Here is a 21,942-nt window from a genome sequence, read left to right as displayed (position 1 = left end):
CAAACCCTGTGCACTCATTTATCTTGTTCCTTTGCCACCTAATGCCTGTATTTTTAGCCTACTGAGTCTTTTGTCCATCACATTCATGAGTTGCATGCTGAGGTTAGGTGAATACTTGCTATGAGTAATATGGATTATAAGCTTACTGCAGATGTACATCATAGAGCTAGAGAGTTTAATGCAGGTGATAGTGTCATGGTTCGCGTAAGTCCTACCTTAGAAATTCATCTAAAAAGCTCCATGCTTGTGCCATTGGCCCTCTCTTCATCCTTAAGAAACTTGGACCTAATGCATATTTACTTGATTTACCTACTCATATGATCATTAGTCCAGCTTTTAATGTAGAGGATTTGACACCTTATTAAGGCACTTTTGAGCCTCTTAGTTTGCCATTTGATGCCCTTGCAGTTTCAGCAGCTCTTCAGCCTCCTCCTATTTCTCGACCACAGGAAACAGTGGAGTCTATCTTGGATGATGAGTTCGCGATGTCTCCTCACGGTGGCTTGCTTCACTACTTGGTTCAACAAGAGGTCGACCTGAGTCATGCTACATGGCTTGCCAAGGATGATGTTCGTGACATTGCTCCCAACTTGCTGGAGTCATATTTGCAGTCCCACTCTGCGGAGCAGGGTTCCTTTCATCCGGAGGAGAATGATGGAGGACCACCAATATCCCCTAGGCCGCCCATTTGGCACATGTATTTTAGGCGTAGGTTTAGGAAGGTTTAGGAAAGATGCGTATGGAGGACCTCTTTGTATTTTTTTAGAGACATCTTTAGTATTTGTAATTAGGTGTTTAGTTGGGTCCTATTTGTAAATATGTGTTAGTTGCATTAGTGGTTTTAAGTGCTGGACATGCTAGTGGATGTACAGTTATTGTTTGAATTAGATTGCAGTTTCCCTCTTTGTTTCTCTCTCTCTCTCTCTCTCTCTCTCTCTCTCTCCCCCACATGTTCAGCAGTTCAGCTGTTCTTCTTCTTCTTCTTCTTATTCTTCTTATGCAAAAAATAAATGCATGGACATGGTTGGCCATTACCTGTTATGGTATGTTTGTGACGGCCACAACTGTTACACCACAACCGTTACCATTATGCACACCATTGCCTTTATTTAAAACCATGATAAGAAAACAGAACACTCCTAAGTGGCCTATCCAACACCAACAAGCGCCCGATACATGTCCGGCACGTGTTCGAAACTAATTTCAATATTTCTATTTTTGGAAACGTCTTGGACAATCCCAGACATGTTGCAATATGGCACACTGACACATCCAGGGTGCTTTGCAGCAAAAACACTACATTTTCTTTCCTTCAGTCCCTTTATACAAAGCCAAAAACAATAGTAGAGGCAAATGCCAAAACTTGAGATTCTTCCCAGCTTCGGAGCCCTGGTGTGAGATCCTCATCCTTGTCCACTTGACCTCCAAGAGAGAGAGAGAGAGAGAGAGAGAGAGAGGTATTTGTGGAGGGGAGAGGGGAGCTGCAGCAAAACATTTTCGTGTTCTGCGTTTTATTCGGTTTATTTGTTTTGAAGAACTTTGATGGAGGGATATTTCATTTTAAATTGAAATTACCTCAATATTTTCATCTAAAAAATAAAAAATATGCGAGAAAGAGAGGTATTTGTGGAAATGGAGGAGAGAGGGAAGCAGCAGCAAATCATTTTATTGTTTTTCATTTTATTTGGTCTATTTGTTTTATAAAACTTTGATGCATGAACTTATGATTTATAAGTGTGCATGGATGATGTCTATATTTCATTTTAAATTAAAATTGCCTCAATATTTGTCATCTCACAATAAAATTATGCCTATATATTGTTTATATTAATGAACATGTCCGGACCATGTCATTACCTCATTTTTGCAAAATTGCTTTGTCACTATGTTGGTATCGTGTCATATTTGTGTCCGTGTCGATACCTTGAAAATAACTAAATAAGTTAGCCTCATCGATAAATTATTACCCTCTTAGGGGGGGTGGGGGTAGAGGAGAAGGTAAGGGGGGAAAGAGTTAAATTATGAAGCTAGTTAGTTGGAACGTTATGGTTAGGGGCTTAGGGGATTATTTATTTATTTTTTAATAGCAAAAGAAATTTATTAGATAGAAGAAGAATCAAGAATGTATAATCAGGAGAAAAGATATCTCCTTAATGAAATTTGGAAACCCCAGAGAAAATTTAAAAAATAAAAGAAAAAAAGAAGGAAAACATGTTTAGGGGATGTTAAGATGTTAAGAAGAGGGGTTTGATTTTGGAAGTGTTGGTAAGCTAGAGAAAGCAGATGGGGAGGTACTGAGGGGTATTTGAGAGTGTTGGACTAAGGAGTGGGAGTTTCTCTTTTCTCATGGGATGGCTGGGGCATTCTTTTTGTTTGGGATACTCGGTCCATTTCTAGAATTGATGCTCTTGTTGGGTTTTTTGCCTCTCGGGCTTGGTAGATGTAAAGGGGAGGGGACAATGGTGGTTTGCTTCTGTTTCATGGTTGTAACTAAAAGTACACCTGGGATAAATCATACATTCAATTAATGTTACTGGAGTATAGAAGTTTGACATAATCCCAAATCTCCTTGCATATATCTATATGCATGTACATATGTGCAATCTATGGCTTCATCGAATTCCATAAGAGGGAAACGATCAAGGCATCTTCTTGAACCACACTTCTTTTCTCTTCTCATCAGAAGGATCAGATTGGAGCAAGTGGTCAGATTTTCCTAATCTGGCTAAATAAACCGAATAGCTTTAGACCATTGAACATAGTTCTTTGGAATTTTGGAATTCATAGATTCCATCCCAACACACACAAATAGCAGCCAAACCAATGTCAAACAAGAAGAACAATCAAAACTAATCGTGACAATCACAAACTATGTGAAGCACTGACTCAACCACAGATGAGGTGAACGACGCACCGACGGATATAGCACTGTTACAGCCTCACAACTGGACATATCAATGCTACGACTGCTCCAAACAACTCACAAAGAAGCCTTCACAAACCCTGAATAGAAATTATGGAGTACCGCGAATGCATGGTCGGAAAAAGTTGGATTTTTGAGCAAAAAACAGTCCCAATGGCTTGATAATATTGTTTAGAGAAGGAATCAGAACATGGCAGAGGAAAAAGAAAAAAAGAAAAAGGTGGCTGGAAACTCACGCGCCGGCTTGTGGGGTCGGCACTGCTGACATTGACTAGCGTGTGGGAGCTCCTTCGGTGATGGGGTTTTGTGTGGTTAGGCTTTGGAGGGTTCTGTTTTTGGGTATTTGGTTGGTTTTGTGAAATAATGAGGGGTGGAGGTGGATTTGGGAAGGACAGTTGTGAGAATGGATTTTTCAGCTATGGTTGAGAGGAATTGTGTTTAGGTTGGATCACGCTCTGATACCATGTTAAGATTTTGATTAAAATGAATGACCTAACTTATAGGTAGGTCTCTCCCTCGATTTATAATACAAATTAAATACATTCTTATGACCATAATATCCTTACTAACTTTTACTAATTAACATACTAATACACTTAATAATAATAATACTAAAAGACATACATAACCTTAACAGGAAGATAAGCAGCCAATGAGGAAACTAAATATGTGAAACAATGTGGAAAGCTGTTTTCTCAGAAGTTAGTGAAATGGTTATTACAAAAAAATAATGAAATGGTTAAAGCTTGTTGGAGGTCTTAGGTTCAAATTCTAGGAGGGGTGGAGACCCTTTGGGAGGTGGGGTATGGGATAGGAGATAGGCTACCTCTAATTGCGTACTCTGGGCCTATGTGGCCTCTGATGGATGAAAAAAAAGGGAAAAAAAAAGAGATAGTGAATCAGGTTCTTGGAAATTCTCAAGGAAGTGTGGTATATTCTAAGGAAAAGCTTCTGTGGAATATGAAGGTTCAAGGTGTAATTATTAATGATAGATTGAAAAAATTGGCAAAAAAAAAACCTCAGGAATGAGCATATGATTATTTATATGACAGATCAGGTACAGAAGATGGAATGTAGTCTTGCAAAAGAAGAGTATAGAGGAGTAGAGGCCCAGTTAATATTAGATGCAATAAAAATGAAGATCAAAATGTTTTAGTAAAATAAGTTGAAAATAAAAAGAAAAGTGGCAGAGTTACTTTTATATTTATTTAATGAGAATCGTGCAGAATGCTTAAATCACCACCATTGTTGTTCCCTCATATGTTGTATCACTGAAGTCTACATAAACACTGAATTTGATTAAAAGTGTGTTTTTTAGTTATTCTAGGCCTTAGTTTTACTCAACAGCAATGAAATTTCTGGTCATGGATTTCAATTTACCCATTCTTTTGAGTTCATGCTCCTATTCTCATGATCTATCTATGGTTGATGATAACAGCTTTTGTAGGCTAGCTTACATACTTATTGGTTCATGCCTCCATTCTTCTATGTATATGGTTGACTGTACTTCATTTATTGATATTTAAGTGTTTGAAGGATTATCTTTGTTTCCATCATATTTGTGTACCATATCCGTCATTCTAATGTACTGGGTACATACATACACATAAACATATATACTCGCAGAATATTCAGTAATTTTATATTTGTAAACTAGAAGATCAAAATTTTCGAGAACAGATATTTAATTATTGTCTATTTGAATAACTTATGGTTTTTGTATTTTGCTTCCTCTTCCATGAATGGTGCTTGTTTAGGCAACTTCCACACAATTAGAGGCCTATGTATTACATGTTTGTAATATATTCTAACTTCCATACACGCATGTTTGTAATATGTTTTTGGGCATCAGGTGTCTCTTCTGTCGTGGACTGTGAAGACCAAATCTCAGAACTTGAAAGCATTTTGGATTCCCAGGTAACTTGGAGATTTTAATTATGGACTTACCATTCAGCATTGATTTTTCCAATTAAACCTAGTTATCGAATTATAAATACGTCTGTTATGTGCCTCTGCAGGTTTATACTGTTGAGGACCGAGCAGAACTGGAAACATTTGTTCCCTCTGCGAAAGATGTTAATAAATTTTATGACCCAGCATTGTTTTCCAATTCAGAATTGAAAATGACGTTGGGCTCTTCCTGGTCAAAGGTTATTCCTTTGTACTCATGTTTGCATATGCACGCCTGCGTGCACACCCTCTCTTAAAATTCATCTGTTTTCTACTTTTGCACAATAATGTTCCTGTGATACTGAAAATTGTTTTTTCCATGGGCAGTTTGATGATTTACTGTTTAAGATGCAAGGGTCTGTTCCGGGTCATTACAAAGACATGGATGATAAACTTAAGATGTTTCGGAAGCGATTGTCCAATGAATATGCCAAGATTTTGCATTGCCTTGATGATCTTGGTCTGATATGTGCATATGAGGTATGATAACGAATTCAGTAAGTTTATGTTGAACTGAAATCATAGGAGATTGTGAGTTTTTGCTCATGTCCCTTTTTATGCATTTACTTTCCCCTGGTATGTGCAGTTGGACCAACTCTGGTAGTTGATTTAGCTAGCCTTAAGAATGGTTATGGTCAAAATGCATAATATCTGATGATGTGATTATTAAATAGGCCAATTATTAAACACAATGCGGTTTAAATTATGCTATATGAAAGCAAGCTTTTTTTCACCAGTGCCAGAGTACTCAACAAAACCTTATTCCAAATTATTAAATTTGAAGGCCCAGTTAGCTTCTCCTGATTTTACTGTTAAGGTTTGATATACATTGTTGGCCCACAACCTTACAGATTAGGCTTTTTGGTAAAGGCATAAAGTGGTAATCTAACATGGTATCAAAGCTGGTTATTAGGAGGTCCTAGGTTCTAGTCTTGTTGTCCGCATTTATTGTGTGGCGTTCAAAAAAATTATTGTATTTCCTATCATGTGTTTATATCTCCACGCACTGTCGGGCTGCATGTGCTGGGGAGTGTTAAGGCTTGATATACAATGTTGGTCCACAACCTAACAGCTTAAGAGTTTTGGTAAAATGGTAATCTAACATTTACTTTCATTGGCACCTTTCTCCTTGGTTTTGTGTTGGACTGTTTACACAGTATTTATATATTTTTTTTGTAGGCTGTTAATGTCTGCATAGAGAATGCCTCTAATGCCCGAGAGGACTGTGAGTTTTATGGAAAATGTTCTTTGCAATATAAATATTTCCTGGAGGAAATGTTACATATAATTGGGGAATCCTTGCCACCTGGTATGCTGTAATTTTTAATCTTTATCAGTTTTACAAGATCTATTCAAAATGCTAATTGCGTTGATTTCCATATTTTTATTTATGATCAAGCTGTATTTCCATATTTTGTGGAGGTTTGCAATTTTTGCTGTTTTGTGGGACCGTAGTTGGGTGCGTTAAAGTTTGATATACATTGTTGACCCACAACCTAATAATTTAAGCTTTTAGGTGAAGTGGTAATCTAACATGGTATCAGAGCTGGTTACCAAGAGGTCCTGGGTTCTAGTCTTGCTGCATATGTTTATTGCATGGTGTTTAAAAAATTATTGTATTCCCTTTAATGGCTGTTTACCACGTGTTTGTCTCTCCACGTGCTGTTGGGTTGCATGTACAGGGGAGTGTTAAAGCTTGATATACATTTTTGGCTCACAACCTAACAGCTTAAGCTTTTAGGTAAAATGGTATTCTAACAGAGTGTAATGCTCATATTTTCACAGGAAAGATGTCTTTGTCTATGCTTTGGGATAGGATTCAGTCTTTGGTCTTGTTGTGGGCTTTTGCAGTAGGCTGTTTCAGAGGAGCCTCTTTTTTCGGATTTACAGCATGATTGGCACGCAGTGCTGTTTTGATATTGTTTATTTTTTGTGTGTTTATTTTCTAAGGAGGATTTCTTATGCTCCTTTTTGTACTTCCTGCTCTCTTTAATAAAATCTCTTCTTTTTCAATTAAAAAAATCACTGAACTTATGGGTGTCTGTAATCTGTACTAAAGGATCAAAAGTTAGTTTATAATGTTGTGCCATTTACTGCTCATTCTGTATTTGTTCCTTTTATAAGAAATTAAAACCTGCTGATATTATATATTCCCATGATTGTTTTATCTGATTGATGCACTGTTCTATGGCCATGTTGCTTTGTAACATAAATATTTCTGTGTGAACCAATCTGCCATGATTTGGTTTTGCTTTGAATATTATTTCTTCACTAATTTGGTGTTTCCTCAGGAAATAAGGATCTTCTGGATATTGAATTTGACCATGCAAAAGCTGTAAATGTGGGCTATATATCTCCAAAGTTGCATGAACTGCTGCAAATTTTTCAATCATTTGGGTAAATAAGCACATCACTTGTTTATTCATCCATTAATGTCAGAACAGTATCAATTTACTGCCTTTTTAATTGGGTGCAGAGTAGATAGTCAAGTCTTGTGCCTCATATTTGTTGAAAGAATTATAACAGCAAAAGTAATTGAGAGATTCTTGAAGAAAATCAAATTTTTGTCACATTTTACAGTCTCATTTTTGACTGGAAGTAATTCATCTGTTGATGCACTTGCTCCAAAAATACAGAAAGAAACTTTAGAGTCATTTCGCTCTGGAAAGGTATATTGTATATTTATGTTGTGTTTCATATGAACCAAATTGCATAAGTTTCAGTTCTTAAACTGGTATGAGTTTATGAGTAAATTATTTTGTGTAGGTGAACTTATTATTTGCAACTGATGTTGTTGAGGAAGGAATTCATGTACCAAACTGCTCATGTGTAATACGTTTTGACTTGCCCAAGACGGTTCGTAGTTATGTCCAATCACGAGGACGGGCCCGGCAAAACGATTCTCAATTTGTTATGATGCTTGAGAGGTAAAGTTTTTCTCTATCTAACAGAACGCATTCATACAAGGACCCATAAATTTCATATGGAAGCATTGGGAAATGCACCCTTTTCCTCTCTGGGTTAAACTAGGAAATAGCAAAGTAGTAACTACTACAGAAGTGAAGAAATTGCTTCACAAAGAACACTGATGTATTTTATGTGGAAAATATTTCAAGATGAAGTGAAAGACTGCAAGAATGAAGATTGGCAAATATTCACCCTTCGAATGGGATGACAAACAGCTCTTGTCATGCACAGTTAAGCGTTTTACTAATGGATTTGAAATTGTTATGGTCCATTGCCATTGTACCAATTTTTTTTGAAGGCCAAGGTTCCTTATAAGATCAGGGCTTTTATGTGGACTCTTAACTCTTCATAGGTAAATATCAATGATTTGCTGCTATGGAGGAGACCTTACAAGGCAATAAGTCTGATATCTGTGTTATGTGTTTGGAAGCCAGTGAGACCAGCGATCATTTGTTTCTACATTGCAGGGTGGATAGGCAGCTGTGGGTTTTTCTTTTCTCGGTCTTTGAGGAGGTTTTGGTGCTTACAGCAAATGTGAAAGTTTTCCTATTGGTATGGTAGAAAGGTTTTAGGGGGTAGTAAGAAAAGGAGAAATTTTGCAGATATGTGCAGTGTTCAGTATTTTATGGACTTTGTTGATCGAAAGGAATGCAAGGATCTTCAATAGCAAAATAAAATCTGTGCATTTCCTCTGGGATTGAGTTGCTTTTAGGGCTTGTTTTTGTGCTCATTCTTTGGGTTTTTTTTCAAGGAATGTTATTATCGAAACTCTGAAGGGATTGGAGAGGGGTTTAATGTAATGTTTTTATTTTCTTTGCATTGTTTAGGAGGATTTCTTATCCTCTTTTTGTGTAATTCCTTCTCCTTTTCTTTTATATATATCCTTTTTTTCTGTTTAAAAAAAAAAAAACAATTTGGATTTCAACAAGTGGCTTTCATTTCTGGGATTATCTTCATAAAAGTTCCGCCAAGATGGAGTAGGCATAGCCTGTTATTAGGGTGCATTTGTTTCACAGGACTGGACTGGACTAAACAGAATTCGACTGGATTGGTTGTGATAGTTATACTGTCCTTTGTTTGGCTTGCCATATGTAAGGGACAGGATAGAGACATTAGTGGAATTATTTCTTCCCTTTTTTGGTGTTTTTATGTACCAAAAAACCCGTAGTCTTGCTAGCTGGTGGGGTAGACCAGCCAGCTCTAGCCCATGTGCATGGACTAGAGATCTCTCCCTTAGCCTGTCCAATTACTTATTTTGGTTGTGTCAAACATGGACTGGAAAGAGCTTAGCCAAGCCTAGATTTCTTTTAGTCTGCAAAACAATTGTGCCCTTAAGTTCTAGGTTAGCATGGGGTATCTTCATACTCTTCTCCGTAATGACTAATGCTTCACAGAAGTTTCCTTTGAGTCATGACGTTAAAGGTTTCCATCAGTTTTTTAAATATATTTTTAGCTTTTCAAGTGCATTTTTTTTTCCCAAGTCTTACCATACACATTTTTGCAGGGGCAACATAAAACATAGAAATCAATTATTTGATATCATTAGGAGTGAGCGTTCGATGACAGATACAGCAATAAACAGAGATCCCAATGTTTGTATATTGAAAGCATGTAACATTAAAGAATCAGATGCATATATTGTTGATGCAACCGGAGCATCTGTTACCTCAGATTCCAGTGTAAATCTTATTCATCAATACTGTGCAAAGCTGCCTGGTGATAAGTACGGATGTGTTTCTTGTATTAATTATTTGACAATTTTTTTGTTCCTTACTACTTTTATCCTAAAATATTTGTTGGAATGTAACTGGTATTGTCTTATTTGGCCTCTGCTTTCCCTAGGTATTTCACCCCGAAGCCGAATTTTCAGGTTTCATTGTTAGGAGGGTTATATGAGTGCCAATTAACATTACCTTCTAGTGCTGCTTTCCAAACAATAGTCGGCCCTTTATGCAAGAATTCTCATTTGGCAAAGCAGCTTGCTTGTTTGGAAGCATGTAAGAAGCTGCATCAATTGGGGGCTCTTGATGATCGACTTCTTCCTGCAGTTGAAGAGCCTTCAGAAAATGATTTCATTATTAGAAGCAAAGAGTCATCTAGTGGTGCAGGTAGGTACATGTATGGATGTTGTGTTAGATTATATTATTATTATTATTTTTAATGTTTGGGCCCATGAGAATTTTAGGCCATTTGCATAGCTATGTATATTTTTGAAATTTTTTTCATTGACTTATAAAATTGCATGACGATGAACCACAAAGCAAATGTTCTCTTGATTTGTAAGAGTGACCCAAAAAAACTCTTCATTGACATAGGACTGTGTGACCATGGAACAATGTTTCATTAACTGAAGGATGTTGGGAAGTGTGGAGGCTAATTATGACTCTGGCTTACTTTTTTCCAGAGAGAGAATTTTGGTTAACAAATACTTGGCTTAATGGCTAAGAACCTGGTGAACATTGCATTAATTGGTAACTGGGAGTGCCACAGATTAAGATATGATAATGCTAGCTGTTTTAAGATCTGCTTGTGCTTTCTAGCTAACTGCTCACTGCCTTGTTTTGTTTTGATAATGAAACATCATGTATTCTGGGCTTCTGGTGCCATTAGCTTGTATTTGCAGGCATGCAAATTTTCATGACACTAGGCGAGCAGTGGGTTTGTCAACAGAATATGGGGGATTTTTCACTCCTTGATTTCAGGGTTTTAGGGGAGAGAGAATAATGGAAAGTTTCTCTGTAGATATGCAGTCTCTGTAGGGATTTGGTGAGTTTGGATGGAGAGGGAAGCTAGGATTTTATAGTATCATTTTGAGTGCATTTAATTTGGGATAGTGTCAATTTTTGTTTTGTTGTCTTAAATTTTTTTTCCTATGATTTTGCTGTCCTAATTTGTGATTGGGCGTGTTTGGACTTCTTAGAGGAATTTCTTTGGCTGATATTCAGCTGATTGGAAAGTATTATATTTTAGTAGTTTTGTTGTTTCTTTTTGTATAGTTTTGTTTTCTTCAGGATAATGTCTGATGATCTTATCCTCCCTTTGTACTGTTGTTTCTCTTTCTCCTTTCTCTGAATGACATTTGCTCTTTTATTGTTTATTTTTTTTAAAGAAAAAGCGTGATGCTTTACAGTTATGGAAAAAAGTATTTGATAATTTTGATTAGACCGTGCTGGTAATTATTGGAGCCTTAACTAGGTTTTTACATGTCTCTATATATGTTGTTGGTTGCTTCTGAATTGCAACTGAAATTGGCATTCTGCGGTAGCAGTGTTTTTATTATTGCATCTTAGTCCATACTTGGATTGTTTTGGCTCCCTTTTTTGTTTTGCTCCTGCACTTCCATTTATATTGTCATCATCTTGTATGTGTGGAGGCATTTTATGATTCTTGTGGTGCATGAAGGGACAACAAAAAGGAAGGAATTACATGGGACAACTTGCATTCGTTCATTGTATGGAACTTGGGGAGACACTGGTGCCAATTTTGAGGCTTATAAAATGGACTTTGCCTGCAATGTTGTTGGCGAGATATATTGTGGATTTGTTCTTTTGCTCGAGTCTAAGCTAGATGATGACGTAGGAAATATTGAAGTTGAACTTTATTTGCTCTCAAACAAATTGGTTAAATCATCTATTTCTTCATGTGGAGAAATACATCTGGATGCAGAACAGGTACAAGCCTGAATTCTTAGATTCAATGTTGTTTTTTTTTTTTAATGTAGAGTTCTTTGCATAATGTCGTGTTTTTTATTTTTTAATCTTAATCAGGTGATGAAAGCAAAATATTTTCAACAATTGTTCTTTAATGGCATATTTGGGAAACTGTTTCTTCGATCCAAATCATCTGAAACACGGAGAGAATTTTTACTTAATGCAGAAAATGCATCATTATGGAAACCATCAAATATGTATTTGCTTTTACCACTTGAGTCATCAAATATTTCAAGGCATGAATCTTGGAGAATAAATTGGAAAGGAATCAACTCTTGTGCTTCTGTTGTAGAATTTTTGAAGAAAAATTGTTGGCTGGGTCCTGAGCATTCTGGTGGTGGTGGGGGAAATTTGTTATCAGGTAGGGTTGATATGGTTGATGCAAAATGTAAAAGCCCCAGCATTATACACCTTGCCAATGATTCTGTTCAAATTGACAACCTTAAGGATAAGGTGGTCCTGGCTATTCATACCGGAAGAATTTATTCCATTCTAGATGTAGTAGCTGATTCATCTGCTGAGAGCCCCTTTGATGGAAATACTGATGCTGTCCCTTCAAATTATGTTACCTTTGGCGAGTACTTCGACAAAAAGTAGGTGATCTACTGCATGGTCTGTTTTTTGTTTTGCAAATTGCCTCCAAAACCCCCTTCCCCACCAACCATTACCTCCCTCCACCAAAAAAGCACCCAAGCACACTTCCATAATCGCATGGCAGTTGTTGCCTGAGCATTTACAATAACAACTAAACAATATTGTCATTGATCAGGTACAGGATTGTGCTGATGTATCCAGGACAGCCATTGTTGCTGTTAAAGCAAAGTCATAACCCTCATAACCTTCTTGTGAACTTCAATGGTGAAGGTTTGTTGATTAGCATGCTTTGACTTATATTTTTATATCAATAAAAATTTTATTTGTTATTTAGGTTCCTTGATTATGACCTATTCTTGAATTATGCGTGTCTATTTAAATTTTCTCTCTATTGATTACGAATACAAATTTTAAGTTAAAATTATCTCGTCCTTTCTATCTTGGTTTTAATTGTCTGGTTTAGTGAATAGTATATTATTTTCATTTATTGGGCTCATAGAAAAGAATCTACTTTGATGTATCTTTTGACTTATATTCTTTCTTGGCCACTTCTTTCCAAATGTACTCCTCCCTCTTATTTTGGTTTTAATTGCGTGGTTTAGTGAATAGTATATTATTTTCATTTATTAGGTCTCATACACAAGAATCTACTTTGATTAATCTTTTGGCTTTTATTCTTTCTTGGCGGCTTGTTTCCAACAACAACCCCACCCCCCCCGGGCAGCGTCACATGGGAAGTAATACTACCTTTCTGTCTGACATTTTAAATCATGAATGGACTAAGTTTGCGTTGTAATATTAGTTATAGGTTGGGTGAGTGTGAGTATGTCCAAAAGGGATATTACTTATTCAAGTCCTTGGAAATCTGTTCTCAGATTTATCATTATTTTTTCTTTATCTCTGATGTAGTGTTGGTAATGGGGAGTGAATCCACTTTTGGGAGGATCATTAGGGAGGCTCTTTTGAATCTTATTTATCCTCCTTTTCTTCTTTTTGTTGTTCTTTTCTTCTCTACTAAATTTCTTTGTTTATCAAAAAATAATGATAATATAAGAAAAGAAAGAAAGAAAGGTTTGCGTGTTATTATGAATAAATTATTTTCAACTTCAAGTTGCTTCACTACAATTGCTAATTTGATTCAGCTAATGGTTGCACTTTGTGTGTATGCCAATCCTAACATTGTTAGACTAGCAGGTGTTTCCTCAGTTGGGAAAAAGTTGCAAGCTGGACAAAATGTGGCCGCTGACAAGCCACAAAATCATGTTCACATGCCACCTGAACTTTTAGCTGTCATTGACGTATCCATAAATGTTCTAAAATCACTTTACTTATTACCATCGTTGATGTACCGACTGGAGTCTCTGATGTTGGCCAGCCAGCTTAGGAAAGAGATTGCTCGTCATTCCACCAGCTTTCATATACCAAGTGCATTGGTTTGTCATTTTGATTTGAGTTTTTTAAATGTTCACACGATTTTCTCATGTTCCATGATGAACACACTAACTAGAATATTTTGTTTTTAGATTCTAGAAGCACTTACCACTCTTAGATGTTGTGAAGACTTTTCAATGGAGCGATTGGAATTGCTTGGGGATTCAGTCTTGAAGTATGCTGTGAGCTGCCACCTATTTCTTAAATATCCTGAGAAACATGAAGGACAGCTATCTGCTCGGCGTTCATGGGCTGTCTGCAACTCAACCCTTCATAAAGTGGGAACTGATTGCAATTTGCAGGTACTTGGCCTTACTGCCTATCAAATGATACATTTTTTCGCCCATTGTTTCTTCGGTTATTCTATAAGATAAAATCAGCCAATTTTCTTTGCAAATAAAGTACTTGGATTGTAATATAATTCATTTTCTTTCTTTTTTTTAATGGTATGATATTAAATTTTGATACGAAACTACCGTCATTATTCAAGATGGACAGGAAGTAATTCATACTGGTTATATATACGTATAACAAGAAAGGGCCCTGTTGCGGATTGAAAAAATATTTGTGGGATTGAGATAGTTTTTCCTTCTTTTTTTTTTTTTGTTCTCTTTTGTTCTCTTTTTTTTTGGCAGGCGGGGAACGAGAATAATGGGGCATATTTTATGGATGTTCTTTCTCGAAGCTTTTGAAATAGATCTATGATAAAAAGATTGCAGCAGTATTCCAGGACTGGGGTGATGTGGAAAGCCAGATTACTAATTATGTCTCTGTTTTGTGTTCTTTTATGCCAAATAGAAGCTTGTGTTCTTTTATATCAAATTTGGGGCTCAAATTCTCGGACTTCATAGACCGTGGTATTCTTGTTTATTGTTTAAGTTTAATTCTTAGTTTTGTTTATTTTTGAAGGAGACACTAATGGATTAGCCCTGATGCAAAATTGAGCTTGGAACCCAGGGTTTGAAAGAAGAATATTTGGTAGAGAGAGAGAGAGAGAGAGGATCTGAGAATGTACAAGTGTTGTGCTTTTCACACTGCAACACCCTCAATGTGGAAAATACAATTTTACGCTTACTCCTGAATATCCCTCCAACAGAACCTTATGGTGCTGGGGTATGAAAATGGATTAGAAAGGCATGAGAGGTTTTTTCACTTTCATCCATTTCTACGTAGGTCATGGCATTAACAACTCCTGATATTATTTTTGGTGCAATAATGTTCCACACAAGTCCCAATTAAATGAATCTCTTTAGGTTGCCATCTAATAGTGAGTTTGTGGTTGGCATAACTGGGCAATGGTGTCGTGTGCCACATCCCTTTGTAAGGAATGGTCAATATTGGGAATTAGAGGCCTGTGCGGATTTACTACCTGCATAGTACTGTTCTTTGATGGGATGAAAGAGATGAGCCTAAGTGGAAGCTGGCCTAGAATGGTAATTTTACGTTAATGTGTTCTATAAGGAACTGGGTAGATCCAACAATTTAGGCAGTGCTTGCTTCTGTTGGATTGGAAAGGCTGTTTGGAAAACGAAGCTACAAACAAAAATAGCGTTCTTTGGCTGAGAAGCAAGTCTGGGGTCTGGGCAGAATCTTTACCACTGGCAATCTGAAAAAAATGGGGAAATATAGTGGTTAATTGATGTTTTCCCTGTGAAGAAAATGCTGAATATTTGGATCAGATCCTGTTGCATAATTGTATTGCCCTTGGGGTTTGAAACAAAAGTATCTGGGATTAGGCTACTGCCTTGGTCAGTCTTAACTGGGCTGCAGTAGAAACTGTCAAAAAGGGAAATCTGGGCATAAGAGTGCTACCCTCTCACTGTGTTTTGGTTGTGTAGAGAGGGAGAAACAAATTAGCCACTGATGGAAAAGATGCATCTCTTTTCAAAGAATTCCTAACTAGTTGGTTTAATGGTTCGTACATTTTGGGAATTCATGCTATTATAGAATTTATGGACTTTTTGCCTTTCAAATGATTTATGGTCATGGATGGCACCGCTTGGTGTTTTCCAGTTTTTATTGTTGCACAGAAAGCCTATGATAGGCTACCTAAGGAAGTCCTGTCGTGGGTCAGTGGATCCTAAAAAAAAGGGAGCAGGTAGTTGGAGAATCTAGGGAATTTCCACTCACAATTGGTGTGCAACAATACAAAAGTCTGCCTTGAGTTCTCTTTTTTTTCTTTAATTATGGATGAACTGACTAGGCATATCCAAGATGAGGTCCCATGGTGTATGTTGTTTCCAAATGATGTTGCATTGATTGATAAAACTAGAGGTGGAGATGTATCTAGGTTCAAATTATGGAGTGAGGGTTTAGAATCTAGAGGTTTCAATGTATGTAAAGCAAGATTAAATGCTTGAAGTGTAATTTAGTCATTGTAGCTGGAATAATAAAGAAAATATTGAAGTTGATGGTCAAGAAATTCCTAATAGGATTATATTTTAGTACCTTGTATCTATTATGCAAGCTGAGCATGAAATTGAAGACATAATAGATAGAGTTAAAGTATTGGATAAAATGAAGTACTTCAAGTGTGTTGTGTAATCATAGAATACTTTGAAATTAGAAGTGTTCTATAGGACAGTTGGCAACTAGGAAACAACTTATCCATAAAGGCAGATACTAGCATGCTAAGACGGAGAAGTGACAACTCTGAAAGTTAAAGGGATGAGCACATTTATCGTAAGCTAGGTGTAACAATTGTAGAAGATAAATGGATACAGTTAAGATGGTTTGGGCATGTAGAACAAATAACGCTCCAATGAAGAGTGATTTAGTTGTTGTTAGAAGCAGGAGGGGGATGGTAAATTGTGTATTTGTTCCATTTAGAGCCAACTTACTGTGCCAATCCAATGGTCTTTTGAAACCATAGATGATCAAAACATTAACTTTCAATAGCTATCAATTCCTTTTTATTCCCACGTGCCATAAAAAAGTACGCTCCCAATCTAGCATAAAACCTCCTTTTCATGCACCTTTATTGCAATTTGATTGTCTTTTGTTGAATATCCACAAAATAATGCCACAAACTGGTGTAATTATGTCTTGCATTTGTTTTGGCAGGGGTATATACGAGACAGTGCATTTGATCCCCGTCGGTGGATTGCACCAGGGCAGCGTTCTATACGTCCTGTTCCTTGCTTGTGTGGAGTGGATACCTTGGAAGTCCCTTTGGAGAGCAAGTTCCAAACTGAAGACACAAAAGTTGTGGTTGGGAAATCTTGTGATAGGGGTCATAGATGGATGGGTTCAAAAACAGTATCTGATTGTGTTGAAGCCCTCATAGGAGCATATTATGTTGGAGGTGGATTGGTTGCAGCACTTTCTTTGATGAAGTGGTTTGGTATTGTTGCTGAACTTGAGCCCTTGTTAGTAGAGGAAGCCATAAGGACTGCATCTCTCCGAACTTATTTCTCAAAAGTTAAAGAGATCCAAATCCTGGAGTCAAAGCTTGGGTATGAATTCTCTGTTAAGAGTCTCTTATTGGAGGCCATAACACATGCGTCTGAACAAGAATTGGGAGTTGGCTACTGTTACCAGGTAGCAATGAAAGATCTCTGCATATTATGTTCTTTCTTCTTAATTCTCTCTCATATGTGTGCGTGAGGGGTATTGAGCATGGAAGACTTTTTGTTTACTCTATGATAAAGAAACTGATTTCAAAATAGTTTCCCGTTTCATGTTTTAGAGAGCTATTTTAAATAAAACAATTTCTGGCTGGACAGCATAAATAAATAAATATATGTTTTTGTGATATGTCCAATTGCTGATAAAAAAAATGTGGTTGTGTCCAACTAAATAGGACCAATGTTCCATGTAATTTTAACTTTTGACTTTCTAAATTATTGACAGAGGCTTGAATTTCTTGGTGACTCTGTGTTGGACCTGCTTATTACACGGCATCTTTATCACAGTTATGCAGATATTGAACCTGGAGAGTTGACTGATCTGCGTTCAGCTTCTGTTAATAATGAAAATTTTGCTCAAGTTGCTGTTAGACGAAACCTTCAACCACATCTTCAACATTGTTCTGGTTTTCTTCTGAGTCAGATAACAGAATATGTGAAGTCAGTTTCTGATTTTCAGGACACCAAGTCACTCCCACCTGTGAAAGGTCCTAAAGTAAGTAGTCATCTGCCAAATTTTTTTTTATTTTTTTCCTGTACAAACTTGATAGTTGCCGGTTGCATCTTTATATCTGCAACCATGTGGTGTGTTAATTGTCTAAACTGATTGTCCTTTGCCTATGTGTTGGTGCTCTTTAGTTTCAGTTTATCATTCTGTTTTTCTCATGAGATATGGTTCCTCTGATGATATTTTTTTCTGTTGCAGGCTCTTGGTGACTTGATAGAGAGCATTGCCGGGGCAATACTTATTGATACCAAGCTTAATTTAGATGAAGTGTGGAGAATTTTTAAGCCGTTATTGTCTCCAATTGTGACCCCTGATAAACTTGAGTTGCCTCCACTGCGTGAATTGAATGAATTATGCGACTCTCTTGGGTACTTTATAAAAGAAAGTTGCTTAAGCAAGGATCAAGTAGTGCAGGCTGAGCTCAAGGTACAGCTGAAGGATGTTTTATTGATTGGACAGGGATGTGGGCGAAATCGAAAAGATGCCAAAGGTCTTGCAGCTCTTTATTTGTTGAAGGAACTGAAGGTATGCTACTATGATATTGTTCCCTGCATGTTATTGTTACATTGAGGTGTGCTTGGATGCATCATGAAAACTGAATTGTACTCTCACATTTTATGTATGATTTGTTGGTTGAGATCTATTGACTTAATCAAGCTGTTGGGCAGAACAGCTGCCATTCCCAAATGATTGTGTGAAATTCAAAACATGGCAATTTCAAAAATCCTGAAAATGATCTCAAAGCTCCATTGGGTGGAAATGCATTGGGGCTATTCAAATTCTAAGGGTGCATTTTCTAAACTTCAAATAGAACTTGAAGACCTTTGAACGTTTAAAGTTTGTGCATGTAAATTGCTAAGGTAAATAAATGAGATTAAAAAAAAAAAGTATTTTCATATGAAATTGGAACTAGGATTGTTGATTAGTTCATTTTCTTTGGGATCCGCTTCTTATTGGAAATGCTACTTTACTTTGTTCCACCAGTTTTCTCATATTTGAATGCACAATGAACTTTACAAAATTCTTCTCAGAATGTTTAATTTTATTTTTCACTTCTTCTGAAATGACTGCAATATTTCCATTAAGACATGGTGCCAAATCTCTTTCTTCTTATTACTTCGTGGTGGTTTTAGTTGCCAATGAAATTTTGGAGGTCTGAAGATATACTGAAAATCTGGAAAAACAAGTACGCTTGTAGGTGGGGGGTGGGGGGGGAGGCTGTGGGGAAGGAGGAGGTTGACTCTAGATCAAACAAATTACTGGCTCTTCTTGATGGATGTTTGTGTCCTGATTTTGAACACATTGCAAGGAACAGTGGAAACATTATTCCTAGAGTTGATTGGTAGCAAGAAGAGCTTTTGGACTTTAAATTCTGCATATTCAGCTTCACCCAGAATTTTTATCCGCCACATACTAAAGCTTGTACACTTGTATTGGAGCAGAATAGAGGAATTTCACACTCCCAGTCTGCTTCCAAGAGGAGAAAACAGAATCCGGACCATGCTGTTGTTTCCTCTACCCACAAATTTGGTAGTGTCTGCTGCCAAACAGAGGATGAAGATTCTTCAGAGCCAGTACAGCATAAAAGGCAGAAGAAATTTGAAACTCAGACTCCTACAAAGCCATCCAGAGTTCCTCCCACCACCAATGATGGTTCTGCAACCCTAGGTATACTTTGTCTTTTCTTTATAGTTAATAATGGACCCTGAACAACAGCCTTTTGCAACCCTGGCAAACAGCAGCATTATACTCTTATCATCTTACAATACAATAGACAGGATTGCATCACACTTTGGCATCCACATAATTGAGCAGTAGAGTTGGTGGAAATTTGAGAATAAGCATAAAATAGGACTTGTTGGGCATTTGCATCATACCTCTCTAAACTAAGGACGGACTGGCCAGGTCCAAGCAAGTTGGACTGGAATGAATCACTATACCATTCTGAATTATTCCATTAACCTCGATTTTATGTGAATGGGATACAGCCCAGCAGAACCTAGGTGACTTGGCCAGATTGGTTTAGTTGGCTGGGCATAAATGAATGGGTCATCTCACATCCACATGCTTGCATGCACACACGTCACATGTAGGCCTACCTACCCATTTGCAAGCATGCATGCACAAATAGTTTAGAGATATAGAAAATGTAGTTCTATTGAAGTTGATTTTTTGCATGATCATCATAGTTACAGTGCTCTTGCATGGGTGAATGAGGACCCTGCTAACCACCAAAGTTAATATATTTTAGGAGTCAAGAGCTGACTGCTTTCTATCCTAGCCTCAGTTTATTTTTCAAAACTCTGTTGAGTTTTGTGGCTAAATGTCCTAAGCGTTCCTGTCTGCAGTTATTGCGTCAATCAAAATGCAGAAAGGAGGACCTCGAACATCCCTTTATGATTTGTGTAAGAAGCAGCAGTGGCCATTGCCTAGTTTTAAATCAATAGAGCACAAATCAAGGTCAGTCCAAGCAAGCTTGTATTGTTAATCCTTTTATTTTTTAATAAGTTTTTAAATTTCTGTAAATATTTCTTTTTGTAGTTGGCAATAAACATGGGTTAGCAGTGTTTCAGTGAATCCAGAGAAAGTAGGAGGTTTTTAAATTAGCATGGCTGATTGGATGCAATAATGTTTCCTCATGCCTAAGATGGCATAAGCTCTTGGTGAGCTCCCTACTACCCCTTGATGCTACGGTGAGCACTAAGCGAGCACCCCCAGAAAATGTTGGAGCAAACTACAGGCATCCATGAGGGGTGCTTATGGTCTCCTTTTGGGATTGGTGCCCCATGGACAGAGCCATGGATTCAAGTGTTGTGCAGTACTCTTGTTGTTGAGTCTTTGACGGGCATTTGTTATTACCCTCAGATTCACCTTGTGGTGCCAGCTAGGACCTACTGGGCTGTTGAGGGGCCACTTTAGTCCTGCATGCCTGCTTGTGGGCGTTGGCTTTTAATTGATTTTCCAATCTAAATTTAGGTGGCACTATTGGGTAATCACTCTAGGAAATGTAGGGGACTCATATAATTAAATAAATGTCTAGATTTTTTGTTAAGATAGTGTTTGAGAGCTTAAATTTCAGGACTTAATTTGGATTTGTGTGAATTTTGAAGAACTCAGCACAATTTTACATTACTATTTTTCTAAATCCTCTTAAATCAAGTCCAAGGTACAAATTTTATGCTTCCAAATGCAAGGTAAAAGCTTTGGACAGGATCTATTTTCATTATTGCACAAAGTACACAGATTGAGGTTACAACTTTCTGTCCTCTAATATAATATTCAAATTTTAGTGGAGGAGGTGGATTATTTGATTTGCTTAAAGAGCATAGTTAACGAGTTTTCTTTTCAAAACAAAGAAGAGCTTGGGATGCCATAAACTTATATTTGAAGTGTTCACGGCACCATCCCTGAATTTAATCATATTCCCTCCATCTATCTAGTTGTTATCATTATTTTCTTCAGCTTTAAAAATATCTTTTCTATTGCAGATCTCCAATTGAATTTGTGGAAGGCAATGAAACAAGAAAGGGGTTTAGTAGTTTTGTATCTAGAATATCCCTGATCATACCCAATTACGGCACCATTGAGGGCACAGGAGATCCTAGAGCTGACAAGAAGAGCTCTATGGATTCAGCAGCTCTTCACATGCTGTACGAGCTTGAACGATTGGGCAAACTCATTATTGGTATCTCATGACCTAATCCTCTTTTTTACCCAATAACCTCCACCCTCGAAATTCCTTTTTTTTTTTTGGTCCCTTTTGCTGGACAGAGGGTGTAGCTGTAAATCAGGCTAAATGCTATTATTTCACCCCAAATCCCATGTACGAATGTATGCATATATTGTCTTAAAAGAAAAGAACATGTTACATTCATATTTGTGTCTGTTTTCCCATTGATAAGGGTTTATGCTGTCTAGAAATAATTTGAGGAAGATGCAACTGTGAGCATCATCTGGGTTCGGTAGAAGATAATTTGGACCGAACACCACATCTTTTTATGGAGGGAGGGATAGGAAATGGAAAAAACAATCAGTCATCTGAACATGGCAAAAGGCTAGAAGCTGCGGTTGCTGAGCTTGCTCATTTGAAGCATCCATCAAAAATGATCTTTTAATGACTCCTTTGGGTGGGGAACTCCAGTTATCACTCTCCAGTTTCAGTCACCATCTTGTCGAATTCAAGTCGGGTATTTTGAATTCCTGCATTCTTCAGGCGTGGGTGGGGGACGCATA

The 21,942-nt window shown here is 37.2% G+C and overlaps 1 protein-coding gene across 1 annotated transcript in view; it reads left to right on the top strand.

Annotated features, from left to right (window-relative positions):
- Positions 1 to 21,583, top strand: part of LOC131150800 (endoribonuclease Dicer homolog 3a) — a 32,134-nt gene extending 10,551 nt beyond the window's left edge. Inside the window, exons 6-25 of the mRNA XM_058101770.1 lie at positions 4,776 to 4,840; positions 4,942 to 5,073; positions 5,201 to 5,353; positions 6,053 to 6,182; positions 7,165 to 7,270; positions 7,350 to 7,542; positions 7,640 to 7,800; positions 9,345 to 9,563; positions 9,683 to 9,948; positions 11,243 to 11,511; positions 11,608 to 12,143; positions 12,320 to 12,414; positions 13,339 to 13,577; positions 13,668 to 13,877; positions 16,639 to 17,115; positions 17,428 to 17,697; positions 17,908 to 18,234; positions 19,152 to 19,377; positions 20,058 to 20,169; positions 21,198 to 21,583. Of these exons, the coding sequence (XP_057957753.1) occupies positions 4,776 to 4,840; positions 4,942 to 5,073; positions 5,201 to 5,353; positions 6,053 to 6,182; positions 7,165 to 7,270; positions 7,350 to 7,542; positions 7,640 to 7,800; positions 9,345 to 9,563; positions 9,683 to 9,948; positions 11,243 to 11,511; positions 11,608 to 12,143; positions 12,320 to 12,414; positions 13,339 to 13,577; positions 13,668 to 13,877; positions 16,639 to 17,115; positions 17,428 to 17,697; positions 17,908 to 18,234; positions 19,152 to 19,377; positions 20,058 to 20,169; positions 21,198 to 21,405 (4,394 nt within the window). The 3' untranslated portion in view covers positions 21,406 to 21,583. The remainder of the gene's footprint in view (positions 1 to 4,775; positions 4,841 to 4,941; positions 5,074 to 5,200; positions 5,354 to 6,052; positions 6,183 to 7,164; positions 7,271 to 7,349; positions 7,543 to 7,639; positions 7,801 to 9,344; positions 9,564 to 9,682; positions 9,949 to 11,242; positions 11,512 to 11,607; positions 12,144 to 12,319; positions 12,415 to 13,338; positions 13,578 to 13,667; positions 13,878 to 16,638; positions 17,116 to 17,427; positions 17,698 to 17,907; positions 18,235 to 19,151; positions 19,378 to 20,057; positions 20,170 to 21,197) is intronic.
- Positions 21,584 to 21,942: the final 359 nt, after the last annotated feature.

Source organism: Malania oleifera, chromosome 3 (assembly GCF_029873635.1).
Source record: "Malania oleifera isolate guangnan ecotype guangnan chromosome 3, ASM2987363v1, whole genome shotgun sequence".
NCBI lineage: Eukaryota > Viridiplantae > Streptophyta > Magnoliopsida > Santalales > Ximeniaceae > Malania > Malania oleifera.
This window is presented reverse-complemented; position numbering and strand designations above follow the sequence as displayed.